A 14,623-nucleotide genomic window follows, 5' to 3' on the forward strand; every position below is an offset into this window, starting at 1 on the left:
ATTTCCACCCTCAGGTTCTCAATTTCATGGGAAGGCTTGTTGTTAACCTCACCACTACCTGATTGGTTAGAGGTTCGGTGGACCTTCCCAAAAAGAGGTGTTAAGTGTCTCGCTCGCTGATTTCCTAGTTTCCAGATGAGACCGCAACAAGATTCTATCCTATGTGTGTATTATTAAAAGGATTTTGAATGTATATTGCTCTAAATTTACATTCCAAATGAAGTTTCTGAAAAATAATAAATTGCTGTTTCACCATGTATGATTATGGTCCAGAATTTGTAAGTTTTCTAAAAGTGACACAGATCAGAAGCAACTGTGTGCAATGCTTGTGGAATAGGTTGATTGTCAGTACCTGGTCCTAACTTTTTATGCATCAATTGCTATTCTTAGCTTCATACCATTTGAGTAAATTGGTTTCTGCTTTGAGAATTCTTAAATCGATTCTCTCCATTTGATTAATGTCAAAGTTCTCAGGACAATGTGTCAAACCGCAAGGATTTAGGGAGCGACATCTATAGAGGGATAACTTGCATATTATTCATTAAAAGGGAGAAAGGCATGTCTGTCAGGCAAAGGGGAGCATTCATTTTCTTTGTGGTGAGATTGTAGATGGCAGATGTGTGACTCAGTTGTGTGTGAGGAGAATCTCTGTGGAGGAGTAACATGGGATGAGAGTTGAGGGAGGGAGAAGGTTGAACTTAATCTACATCACCCATCAGATTCTTTGGCATATGTACATCAGTGGCCCAAAGAGGGAGGGAAGTATATTAGGAAATCAGATCGTGGATATTCTGATGGTCAGGTAGTCGTTGGAACAGTGCAGACAAGGATTACACATTAGATCCCAGACATAGCAGACTCCATGGGTACAGTCTGGCACCCCCTCATTTACCTGGCACCCCCTACCCATCTGGCACCCTAAACCCTTAAGGCACTGACAGCCTTAACTACACTTACCAATATATTTAACCTTTCACAGCAGCTGTCAAAATGCCCGAATGAACTGCTGGACGTTTAAATCTTAGAACATGATGCATTAACTGCTGATAAAAGGCATGTTGGACTTTCCCTCATTATTTTGGATTAGAGAAGAATTTTAGCTAGTCCACATTTCTGAAGGAGCTTGAATTAGTAGTCCCAGGTAGAAATGCAGAGTTCATTACCGACATTAAAAAAAATTGCAGAGCAGCATTCCAACTGTGATAGCCACTCCTCAGAATATCCAACATACAAGATTCTAAATTTCGTGTCAAAGGACTTTCAGCTTTAGTTTTCTTCACTGGATATGTGGCATTCTGAATTCACAATGCGCTAAACCACCACTTACCATGGTAACTATGGTGATCATGGCAGTATTCCAGAGTCAAGTTAACTTCAAGCATCTGGGATGACATTCAGCATATTTAACAGCTCATCTGACTGGGAAGTCAGTACTGCTGGGGTGGGGTGAAACATGGAACAGCTATTACATGCCTATAGCATTTTAAAAATGAAAGTACTATCAAAAATGGTTCAGCATGCACTCATTCATTGCAACCATGACATAACAATATCCTGTAAAAACTCCATCCTATTCTCTCAATTCCTCTACCTCTGCCACATCTGCTCAAATAAGGAGGCATTCCACTCATGAGCATCCCAGATGTCCACCTGTTTCGAACAATGTGCTTTTCCTCCCTCCATCATCCAGACAGCCCTCTGCCATCAAATCTCCATTCCCCAATCCACTGCTCTAAACACACCACTTTGCCAACGGAATAAATACAGAGACCCCTTGTCCTCACCTACCACCACACCAGCCTCTGCATCCAACACGTCATCTTTAAACACTTCCGCCAACTCCAACTAGACCACACCACCAGCACCTCGCCTTTATCTGAACTAAACTCCATCTGCCACTTCTCAGCTTATTGGCCCATCTGATCAATATGCTGTTGTAATCTGAGGTAACCTTCTTCGTTATCCACTACACCTCCAATTTTTGTGTCATCTGCAAACTTACTAACTTTACCTCTTATGTTCACATCCAAATCATTTATGTAAATAATGAATAATGAAAAGTAGTGGACTCAGCCAGTTCTGTATCCAAATGGCTAGTTCTCCATGTATTCTGTGAGATCTAACCTTTCTAACCAGTCTCCCATGGAGAACACTTGAGTGGTACTACGTCTACAAACATTTACTCCCTCCACCGCTGACATTCAGTAGTAGCATTGTATACCATCCACAAGAAGCATTGCAGAAAATCACTAATATTTCTTAGACAGGACCTTTCAATCTCACAACCACTACCATCAAGAAGGACAAGAATAAGAATAGATGGGAATACTACCATCTACATGTTCCCCTCCACTCACCATCTTGAAAACATTGCGTTGTTCCTTCAGCATTGCTGTGTCAATAATCTTGGAACCCTTAAAAGCATTATGGGTACACCCCCACTAAATTGACTGCAGTTGTTCAAAGAGGCAGCACACCACCACCTTCAAGGGCAACATAGATGGGCAATAAATGCTGACCCAGCCAATGATGCCCATTTGCCACGAATGAATAAAAGCAATACTGCTCAAGCTATCCTCATCCAAATTTGTTTGTCAGCAAAGTTGCACAGCATATCACCACAAAGATGTATGGACGGCACGGTGGCACAGTGGTTAACACTGCTGCCTCACAGCACCAGAGACCCGTGTTCAATTCCCACCTTAGGCAACTAACTATGTGGAGCTTGCACATTCGCCCCGTGTATGCGCGGGTTTCCTCCGGGTGCTCCGGTTTCCTCTCACAGTCCAAAAATGTGCAGGTTAGGTGAACTGGCCATGCTAAATTGCCCGTAGTGTTAGGTGTAGGGGAATGGGTCTGGGTGGATTGCGCTTCGGAGGGTCGGTGTGGACTCGTTGGGCCGAATGGCCTGTTTCCACACTGTAAGAAATCGAAAGCCTGGAATCCAAGGTGGACCACTTTTGGTGAAACACTCCCAGTTTGATCCAAATGTTTGAAGTGCATTAAAATTCTAATAATGTGCTTTTTGTCACTGATGATAGAATGGACAGCACTTGGAGTGCCCATCTAGTGGTCTGGTCTTGCAAAATTGCAAACAGTTTACTTTAACTGGGCTTGTGCCTCTGTAACTGAAAGGGTGCTTAAAATAAAGGCAGCTGCCAGGAGAACAGGCATTTACTTGCAAGAATATGCATCTTGGACTCCATCCCAGCCATTTACTACACAAAACATCTCGATGTATCCGATAATCTGTGAATCCTTGTGATAAATTAGAAATGGATGTAATATATCATATTTCCTGACCTCAGGATACACACAAGCACTTTTCAGCCAACAATTACTTTTGAAGTACAGCAATGCAGGGAAACACCATATTCAATGCAGCAGCATTTTGCAAACAGCAATGAAATAATATCCAGATTATCTATTTTAGCAGTTTGCCAAGTTACTGAGGGAGTTCCCTGGTGTTCACTTGAAATTGAGCCATGGGACTTTTACATCTATCTCAGAGGACAGATAGAATGGCTGCTTCAACTCTCGTCTGATAGGTCACATGCTCAACAGTGCAGCACTTCCTCAATCATGGGGAGCACTGTCATCCTTAACTTTATACTCAAGTCTCTTGTGTGGGATTTGAACCCATTATCCGTTTTAGAGGCCAATACTGATTTTCAGGATAATTTTATGTTGTTCAGTCACAGGATGCAGCCGTCGCTAGGCCAGTCTTCATTACCCATTCATAATTGCTCTGATGAAGGTGGTATTGGCTTTCTTCCTAAATTGCTTGGCATACAGGGACATCCAATTTACTATTAGGAAGAGAATGAAGAGCATTGAATGAATAATGATAAAACTTAAAAGTCAGGTGACTTGGAGGGAAACTTGCAGGTGGTGGTGTTTCCATGTATCTAATGCACTTGTCTTTTAAAATAGTAATGACGATTTTGAAGATGTTGTTGAAAGAGCCTTACTAAGTGCAGTGCATCTTGTATATGGTACACATGATGCCACTGTGTATTGAAGGGAACAAATGTCAAAGGTGGTGGATGTGGTGCCAGTCCAGAAAGTGGTTTTGCCCTGGAAAGTGTAGTGCTTCTTAAGTGTTTTTGGAGCTGCACTTATCCAGTTAAGTGGAGAGTGTTCCATCATACTTCTGACTTGTGCATTGTAGATAGTGGACAGGCTTTAAGGAAACAGAAGTTACCTGTCACCGAGCCTGTACCTGCTCTTGTGGTCACAGTATTTATATAGACTCAGAGAGATTTACAGCACAGAAACAAGACACTTCAGTCCAACTCATCCATACCAACCAAATATCCTAAATTAATCTAGTCCCATTTGCCAGGATTTGGTACATATCCCTCCAAACCCTTCCTATTCATATAACCATCAGAAGCCTTTTAAATGTTGTAACTATATCAGCCTCCAACACTTCCTCTGGAAGCTCATTCCAGACACGCACCACCCTCGGCGTGAAAAGGCTGCCCCTTACGTCCCTTTTAATTCTTTCTCCTCTCACATTAAACATATGCCCTCTAGTTTGGACTCTTCTGCTCCAGGGAAAAGAGCTTGTCTATTTACCCTATTCATGTCCTTTATGATTTTATAAACATCTGTAAGGTCATCCCTCAGCCTCCAACGCTCCAGGGAAAACAGCCCCAGCTTATTCATCCTCTCCCTATAGCTCATACCCTCCAACCCTGGCAATCTCCTTGTAAATCTTTTCTGAACCCTTTCAAGTTTCACATGGCTTATCCTGTTCAGGTTCTGGTTAATGGAGATTATTATGAAGAAAATAGCAGTTAGTAAAGATGTTAAAGGATGTAGAGAAATATGAAAGAAGAAAGGAATGACCCAAAGAAGCTAAGTGACTTTGACATCCCTACTCCTGAAGACAGGGCAGAGCAGAATTCAGTGATGATAGCAAGTTAGTCTTCCAGTAGTCTGATATTAATCAGCAGTATGTACCATGGCATCCTGCAGGAAAAGATGTAAAGTGTTTAGATTGGCTGCTATAGCTCTCATATCCTGTTATCACAATTAGTCAGAATTCATTGAATGGATGATGGTGCAAGATCCTAGATTTCAATATGCTTTGCAAAATGTAAGAAGCTTAAATGAGTGATGTCAAGACAAAGAACATGGTGCAATGTGATACCCAAATAAGCACTAACTGAAAGTTGGTCTGGAGAATATCCAAGTACTTCCCTGTGATTCCGTTACATGTACTCCTAATTATTTAAAAGTACTGTTACACTGTCTGTTTGATCTGAGTGTTCAGTCACCTGTCCTTATGTCTTCTACAATTGTGTATTTTTGTTGGCTAATCATGCTCCAATGAAGCACCTTTGGGAATTTTGCTACATTAAATGTACCATATAAATATAAGTTGTTGTTGTACTTTGTGTTGTGGAGATCACATTTTTATTCCTTCCTCAACTCGAAATTGGCAGTGATGCTCCTGTATCTGCTTTTAGATAGAAAGCTGAGGAGGAATAAAAGGATGAGAAATTTGTCTTACACCACAGATAGCATAAAGCTCCCCGCCTTCTGGTGTTCACACTCTCCATTATACATTTATATGCTCCTAAATTCAGGTCACCTAGAAATACACTTGTGGTGGTGGTGTTTCACAAAGAAAGCTATTGCTCAGTAATGTCACATTCTGCAATCTAACCTGCTGTCCATCTCCATAGGCTGTGCATTAACAATACTGTGAAGAACAACAGTGCAATCAGTTTGTACCCAACAATATGCCTCTAGGCAAATCAGTAACAATAGTCAGTCTGCTGTGCACTGATGAATCAAACAAGATATAATTTCCCACACTTCCTCAGTAACTACACTTCATTGACTGTGATTATGCAAGATGCTATACAAATGAAAGTCTTTCTTTCAGATACATTTAATCAGGTAGCTACTTCCCCATAAACTTCAGGATTTCACGGTGAGAATTGAATGACAGTTAGAAGCCTACACTGTGCGGAAACAATCACTCAACATGATTTTCCCTAAATTGATCAATGCCCATTGAACAGGATCACTACTCAATTAAGTATGATGGGCAGGCTCTCAAAGGTAGAGAACCAAATGAGGTGACTCGCAGGTAACCAAGAGTAAAAGCAGCCTAAAACAGAGATGACATCTCTTCAGCTCTCCTAATAAAAAAAACTTGCTGAATTCCCTTAAAGGATCAGATAAATATATCTTGCACTTTTCTCAATTCATCCAGTCTGAGGACAACAACCAATTCAAACATAAAAGGGAGAAAAAAAAACAGATCAATCAGCAAAGCTTGTGGTATTGGGAATCTCTCCACAGTTCATCTTGTGACTGCACCTGCAGCCATTAAAGCATGCAAGAATGGCCTCTAAGCCTGACTGGAGCACTGGCTCCACAAGCCTGCTACTGGGAGTCAGCCTCGAGGCCCTGTACTTTTATCCCATCATCTGCAGGAACCTTGAGGTTGGCTAGAACATCCCATCATCCACTAATAATTGGATTGAGGGCAGGTAAATCCTCCACTCGTATGGAAATGGCATGCCAACTGAGTAGCTTGAAATACCATTACTGCCCATATTGGTTTTTACCCCTAAGGAATTTGCTAGAGAAAACCAGTCCACACTATCATGAATAACAGGTACTATAACAACGGAGTATAGCAATTTTATTGACTGACTGGACTCCTTAAAGTACATGAAGTCAATCTTATCACCTACAGCAATTGGAGTAGACTGAAATAAACCCTGTTCCTGTTATGATTGTATGAAGACTAAATCACCCTCCTCCCTTCCATAAATAGTCCTGCTGAAGGATTTATGCCCAAAACATCAATTCTCCTGCTCCTCAGATGCTGCCTGACCTGCTGTGCTTTTTCAGTGCCACACATTTTGACCCTTCCACAGGTACATAGGGTACTGGGGCTGGTGAGCTCATATAGCTAGATGCCAATATGTTCCAAAAGGAAAGAACAATAAAACCTGTAAATGACATATACTGTCTGACTTGTATATTTGAAAATGGAACCCCCATATGATCAATACATTGAATTCCAATTATTCCATTTTTAAACCCCATTTTTCCTCTTCTGAATTATCAGATTACTGCCAAAACTGTGGGGTTCAATCCCTGTATCACTCAAGAAAGGCATAGAGGTCTGCCTCCATATACCACATACTGTAAAATGTTGAGGTACACCAAGTGTGTGGAGACCTGAGGAAGATGTTCTCACCTTACAGATGTTTATAAAATCATGAGGGACATGGATTGGGTAAATAGACAAGGTCCTTTCCCTGGGGTCACAGAGTCCAAAACTAGAGGGCATATGTTTAATGTGAGAGGAGAAAGAATTAAAAGGGACCTAAGGGGCAACCTTTTCACACAGAGGGTGGTGCATGTATGGAATGAGCTGTCAGCGGAAATGGTGGAGGCTGGTACAATTACAATATTTATAAGGCATCTGGATTGGTATATGAACAGGAAGGGTTTAGAGGGATATAGACCAAATGCAGGCAAATAGGACAAGATTAATTTAGGATATATGGTCGGCATGGAAGAGTTGGACCGAAGGGTCTGTTGCTGTGCTGCAAATCTCTATGACTGTATAAATACTGTGATCACAAGAGCAGATCCAGGCTAGGAAATTCTCATTCTCGTATACATGCAACACTTTGCACTTGGCTACCCTCAATGTCCTAACAAAAATGCAGAAGAAAGTGGACTGTAAGTGAGCAAAAAGAAATCTGAAGGCCCTTAGTGTACAGAAGGCACAGCTACCAATAACGAGGATGTTACATTGATGTTGAAGGCATTCGATTTTCCATGTTTGATTCCAACTGTCCAGCCACATTGGAGGCTGGCTTTACACAGTTTTGAATAATGCCGGTCCGAATGAAATGTTAATGGCTGAAAGCACAGTGAGACAGTGAAAGTACTGGTTCGACCCTTTGCGCTAACTGTTTTAAGTGTATCCGAAACAGAAACTCCTCTATGTATCTGGGCGGCGTGTGCTGGCTGCAGAGAAAGCTGCTGTGTGGACACTGCCACCATCCTCTAGAAACTCTGTCTGCTGCCTCACCCAGAGACTGCCAACACAGTGTAAAGTCGGCTGCGGACGCATTTACGCATTATTGAATTTGCACCGGTGGCGAAATGGAGACACTTATTTCGACACAGCCACCGTTTCGTGTAAATGACACACTGGTGAATAAAGATTCTCCCCGTGACTAAGGGGCAGACAGAAATGAAATCCTACATTACCCACCCACACGCTCTCTCCCCCCCCCTCACACACGCACCAACCACTCCCTTCCATTTCTTCCTACTAGCCCCGTTTCGTATATGATGCATCTCGGATCTAAGAACAGAATCAAAACATCTCCATGGAAACTAATTTCCAGGGCTGCCACTGCAGACGTCAGTTACCACCGCGCCCTGATTCTTCATCTGAGCAGTGGGTGGGATACACAAAGATTGGACTGTACGGGCTTTTTTATTGGGGGGGGGGTGGGGTGATGAGGGTGTGCTGCAGTATCCACAGCCTGAGATGTCCCTCCACAGCCTGGCCGTACAGTGAGATAAAGCCAGGGATCTCACACGTTGAGAAAACTCCAGTTCCTCCCTCTCTCTCTCTCTCTCTTCATTCCTACACCTGAGACCAATCTAGCCCAAGGGCGAGGTCGCATTCCGCGCTTGCGCTCTCTCCCTGCAGTCTGCTGACTTCTCGGAGCGCAGGGAAAAACAACAACATTTCAGTCGGAGACTATCCCCAGTCATCCACGCTCCCTTCCCCCCTCAACTCCAATCTCCTTCGCGACTGTGAAAGAAAAACTCTCGTTTCCCACTTCCCCCCCCCCCCCCCCGTCCCTCTCAAGTATCAAAATGGTGCACGGTGGCATGAAATGTGTGAAGTACCTTTTGTTCGGCTTTAATTTCCTCTTCTGGGTAAGTTTGACCGATTATGTTTATTTTTCTCTCTGCGCTTGGCTTCGTCGTTTCGGGTTTAACAGAGTTTTGACTGCCCAAATATTACGGTCTGCAGGTGGAAGAAAATAATTTCTGTTTGCATGTCTTCTGGTTCCCCACCTTATCCCTGTTTTTTCTTAAAAGTTGCTTTAAAATCTAGTCGAGTTTTCCAACAGTTTTGTTTTGATCTGTAGTGAGATGTGGCATTTTCATTAACTTTTGAACTTTTTTTACCGTTGCTGAGTTCCTGCAATTTGTTTTCTAACTCCAGTGGTTCTGTGTGAGGTGGGAAATCGGTTAGGTACTGTATCTGATGGAAATCTTTGGGTGGGGGTGGGGGTGGGGGAGGTGGGAAAGACAAACATGGCTGTTATTTAAGAACATGGCCTCACCTGTTCACTGTCAAGACCCGTTCATTGGAAAGTTTGGATTGGCCGAAAATTGGAAGTGGTGTAAAATTCTCTTCAGTCTTAGAAGCCCTAAGTTATAACTCTTTTTTTTTATTTATTTGGACTGGTCTGTGCTTGGCATGTATTTTACAACACCTATTACATGATCTATGTAAGTGTGGTATACCTAATGAAGTATATTGATTGCTTTAGTTTGGCTATTGTGCACCCAAGTTGTGATTTGCTCTTTTTTTTGATTAGATTATATGACAGTGTGGAAACAGGCCCTTCAGCCCAACAAGTCCACACCGACCCGCCGAAGCGCAACCCACCCATACCCCTACAATTACCCCTTACCTAACACTACGGGCAATTTAGCATAGCCAATCCACCTGACTACATCTTTGGACTGTGGGAGGAAACCCACGCAGACACGGGGAGAACGTGCAAACTCCACACAGTCAGTCATCTGAGGTGGGAATTGAACCTGGGTCTCTGGTGCTGTGAGGCAGCAGTGCTAGCACTGTGCTGCCCACAAATGGGGTTACACCTGAAATGTTGACTTCTCCACCTTCAGATGCTGCCTGGCTTGCCATGTTCTTCCAGCCTCCTGCTTGTCTACCTTGGAATCCAGCATATGTAGTTTTTGGTCTCTAATTCTACTCTATTGCCTACAATTTCTATGTCCATTTCTCCCAAAACTCCCTCCCAAAAGCCCTCCCTCATGCCTTGGGTTTTGCCTGATGTAACCAGCTAGCTATTCTAACTAATTTTCACCAGCTATAGGGTTAACCTTTCTTTAGAACATGAGAACTAAGAGCAGGGGTAGGCCATCTGGCCCTTTGAGCCAGCTCTACCATTCAATAAGATCATGGCTGCAACTTTTTACCATTCAAGTAGTAATCCTTTTTACTGTTACTCCTACCAAAATGATAGTACTTCACATTTATTAACATTGTATTCTATCTGCCAGACCTTTGCTCACTCACTTAAAGTATCTATATTCCTCTGCAAAGTTTCAGTCCTCTGCACACTTTGCTCTGCCACTCATCTTAGCTTTAGCACACACTAAATGCCCCTCAAAAGCAAAATAATGCTGATATGAAAAGATTGGAAATAAAAATGGGAAGTGCTGGAGCAATTCAGTTCTGGGAACATCTGAGGGGAAGCAACAGTTAATGTTTTGAATCCAATGATTCTTAGTCCAAAGAATAATACTGGACTCAATGCTCACTCTTTCTCTCTTCACAAATGCTGCCAGACCTGGGCTTCTCCAGTACTTAGGAGTGATGGAATGCATAGGTTTTATTCCAAATGCTATGTTTGCTGACCTATGTTGGCTCCTTTTATTATTGAACCCCTTTGTGTTAATGTTTTGAAATCCTGAAAGTGATTGGTAAGGATATGAAAGATTATTTGCCTGGAAATGAGATTATTTGTCCAGACAAAGGAATTTAGAATAAAGATACAGTTCAAGAGTAAATGGTTCCTGGATTCTGACTGGGAAGGATTTTTTTTAAAATATTAGAGGGCAGTGAATCTTCTAAATATAGTCAGAAGAATATTTAAATTCTGGGATCTCAAGGAATCAAGGGTGTGGGTTTAAAACAAAAAAAGATTTGAGATAGATGGTCAAACTTAAATGATGGAGCATGTTTGAGCTTTATGATGTACTCCTGACTCAATTTCTTAGGTTCGTTTATTTCTAACCTCCTCTGTTCCTAAAACCATACAAGGCTTCATCTTTCCTTCAACTCTGATCTCTTTAAAAAAATGCCTCATTTCCTTTGCTTCACCATTGGCAACAATGCCTTCACCAAATAGTTTTGAAGCTCTGATGATACATTTCTCTCTCCCACTTTAAAAAGTACTTAACACTAATAAATCAAGCTTTTAGTCTTAACTACTAATATTGCCTTTGGCTCAATGTCAATCTTGTCTGTTTGTACTTAAGTTGTTCTAAGGCAATTCATATTAAGTATCCTGAACAGATGCAACTTGTTCTGTGTTTGAGAATAGTCTGTTTTAAACTAAAGCAAAAGTGAAGGTCACGTATCTAACAATCTTCTAACTTGTCTCCACTCCTGGATTTTTGTGTGGTGATTTTTCTTTTAATCCAGAAGTTGCAGCCTTTGGCAAATGGTCTACTTGTTTGTAATGAGTGGTGCAAATTAATGTCCCTTTGACAAGTTGAACAATGTCTTTTTTTCAGTGGGAGGGTGGTGGTGTAGTGTTCCCAATTTGAAGTCAATTTTCTTGAATTTTAGTACAATTTTTGCCTATTGCTTCAATCTCTTATTAAAAAGACAATGGAGTACAAAGATTGAAAATCTAAGTTTGATTCTTGTGCTGACACTAAAAACGTGACAGTGAAGCTGCCAGTTAAAAATAACTGGGATAGAGAAGGGTGGGAACCAACTCCTGTCTATTTAGGCTGTAGCTATAGTGTTAACTTGGTGCATGCTGAAATCACCTTATGTTTTAGAAATGTGTATGAAAGGTATTTAGGGTTCTTATGCAGTGACTGTATCTTTACCTCTGGATCAAAAGGCCCAAGGTTGAATTCCAACTGTATCAAAGGGTGTATCATAACGTATGAAGAAGTTCATTACAAACATCTAGAAGGCATTCAGATTTACTGCAGGGCCAAGTTAAGTTGGTCATCAATAGGTTCAGGTGGTGTCCCATGAAGGGCATTGTAGCACCCGACTGTCTACCTGTTTTCCTGTCACTTCCTGACGTGTGCTCAGGTGTCTGAAAAAGGAGTAAGCAGGGGTCCACCAGGCAATAGAGGCCTTTAGGGATCAGTGGGCTCAGTGCATAATCACCCTTGCTAATGTGATTTTTAAAGTTTGATAAGCTTCTATTGCTGTTCTATAAACAAAAACCAGAAGGTTAACTGATGGGTTTTTTTGTCACTGTGCCCCACCAGGTGCTGCCTCACCAGTTTAATGTTTTACTCTGCCTGAATGCCTTTGCCTCTTTCGATCAGGGATGGGCAGTATAATATAGCTTTGATTGTGTTTCCACACATTCCCAAGAGTCTTGTTTTAAAGTTTACACTAATATTATTTAAGTGAAGTATTTAAATCTTGTATGACCATACCTCCTTTATGTAGATAATTTTATACCTAACTAAATTTTTGGGTCTAATGATATAATGTTTCTTAGACAATCAGAAAACTTGAGTCATCCCATGTGTTCCTTAGTGGGTTGGCCTTTATGAAAATATAGTCTTCACTTTAAATCTTGACTGGGTTATTTGGAAAAGTTTCAGACTTAAGATCATACTTCACTTGGCTTGTCATCGGGGCTGTAGTTTAGCCTCAGATAATGATGAAAAGGAGGGGAGAGATGGGAAGCATCAACTAAAAATATTTTCTAACTTTTCTTTTGTCACCCTTGTATTTTAAGGGATCAAGTGATTGTTTATTGCACCTTCTGCCATTGAAGATAGGCTTTTAAAATCTGAACCGTCTCTTAATGGGAGATAATTTTATATTTTACTGTTATGCATGCATTACAACAGGATAAAGCTTTACCTTTATTAGTCAAAAGTTAGTGCAATCATTATATATTTAGGCTTGAGCTGTTTGTTCTGAGTTCAGAAAATCAATTTAGATAATAAATTTTAACATTTTTGTAAGTGACAGTTTACTGTTAACAAGTTAATGAGGCTAATATTTGCCAGAATTATCAACAGAAACATAGTTAAACTGCTTACCAGCAATGAGTGCACCAAATCAATTGTATAGAATTTTAGCATGAATTGATCTCGCCAGCATGACCTTCAGAGATGACCTTGCCCTGAAAAGAACTGTAATGGAGATGCTTTTGCTGATTTGTTTAATTATATTCTAGTTTATAATAGCAACAGATCAACTTTAAATGCAGAGTATAGTGTAAAATACTTGAATGAATTTCTACTTTGCCAAACCAACTATTGAGAATGGTTCCTGATTACCCAACTTGTGTGCATTTTGCAAGTCTTAAGTGACACAGGTGCAAGTCTAAGTTAAATATCACCATGGAGAGCTTCAGGATTGTTTACAAGTTTTTAATTGTTTTGCATCAGGCTAACAGTTTTTGTGATCATAGAATCCCTACAGTGTGGAAACAGACCCTTCGGCCCAACAAGTCCACACTGACCCTCTGAAGAATAACCCATCCCCCTACTCTGTTATCCTGTATTTACCCCTGACTAATGCACCTAACCTACGTGTTGCTGAACACTGTGGCAAATTTAGCATGACCAATTCACCTACCCTGCAGATCTTTGGAATGTGGGAGGAGGCCAGAGCACTTGGAGGAAACCCATGCAGACACAGGGAGCATGTGCAAACTCGACACAGTCGCTAGAGGCTGGAATCGAACCCTGACACTGAGGCAGCAATGCTAACCACTGTGCTGCCCATTGATCTATTGAAACCTGTGCTTGCTTTTTAGGTAATATTGTTTCACAAAACTGGTAGTTTGCAGGTTGAGACATGGGTTCTTGTCTGGCAGCTGGTTCTGTTTACATTGTTTATCAGCAACATAAGGTGTTCATTGTTCACACAAGGGCATGGTGCACTGAAAGTTTGCAGCAATTGTGGGTGTGCTGGTGTGAATTGTCCATTAACCTCTGAATGATGGTCAGGAGTCTGGAACCTACCTTTAAAACACAATTTTCTTTAGTGCCCTAAATCTAGATTATATGCTTAGAAGTGCAGACCTTCATTCCTTATTCATTTTCATACCCAGAACATAGTTATTCAGTATCAAAGAAATATTTTTTTTCTGGAAAGTTACTAAAGGGGCCAAGCAGAGCCCTTTTTATTAAAAAAAATAAACTTCTGGCCAGGGTTGTCCACTGATGCAGCCTAAATGGTTGGGAATGGTTCATTCGTAAGAGTTAGAGCTCTATTATTGTATAGGTTTGAAATGGGAGCCAGTTTACAGTAAATGTACAAATGAGAGACTGCACATTCAGGTAATCTGAAATAAAAGTAAATAGTAGAAATATTCAGTGGGTCAGGAAGCAACTGTGAAGAGCTCAATAGAGTTAATATTTAAGGTCAGCAAACTTCTGCCAGTTCAGGCATTTTCTGCTTTAATTTCTGCAAACTAAAATATTCTCACTAGTAATTAGTTGGTCTAAACTAAAACTTCATGTGGTTTAGCTTAAAATTTGATTTTTGATGGCCAGTGATATGATAAATACCATGTGATATCTAACAAGTAATGTAAGATTTCATGCATGTGGGTGGCTACTATGTGATCCCTCTTTT

At 41.1% G+C, this 14,623-nt stretch overlaps 1 protein-coding gene across 1 annotated transcript in view; it reads left to right on the forward strand.

The window, feature by feature from the left end:
* The first annotated feature begins 8,559 nt into the window (after positions 1 to 8,559).
* cd9a (CD9 molecule a) overlaps positions 8,560 to 14,623 on the forward strand; it is a 46,988-nt gene continuing 40,924 nt past the window's right edge. Inside the window, exon 1 of the mRNA XM_072562154.1 lies at positions 8,560 to 8,943. Within this exon, the coding sequence (XP_072418255.1) occupies positions 8,881 to 8,943 (63 nt within the window). The 5' untranslated portion in view covers positions 8,560 to 8,880. The remainder of the gene's footprint in view (positions 8,944 to 14,623) is intronic.

The sequence above is a fragment of the Chiloscyllium punctatum genome, chromosome 44 (genome assembly GCF_047496795.1).
Source record: "Chiloscyllium punctatum isolate Juve2018m chromosome 44, sChiPun1.3, whole genome shotgun sequence".
Lineage (NCBI taxonomy): Eukaryota > Metazoa > Chordata > Chondrichthyes > Orectolobiformes > Hemiscylliidae > Chiloscyllium > Chiloscyllium punctatum.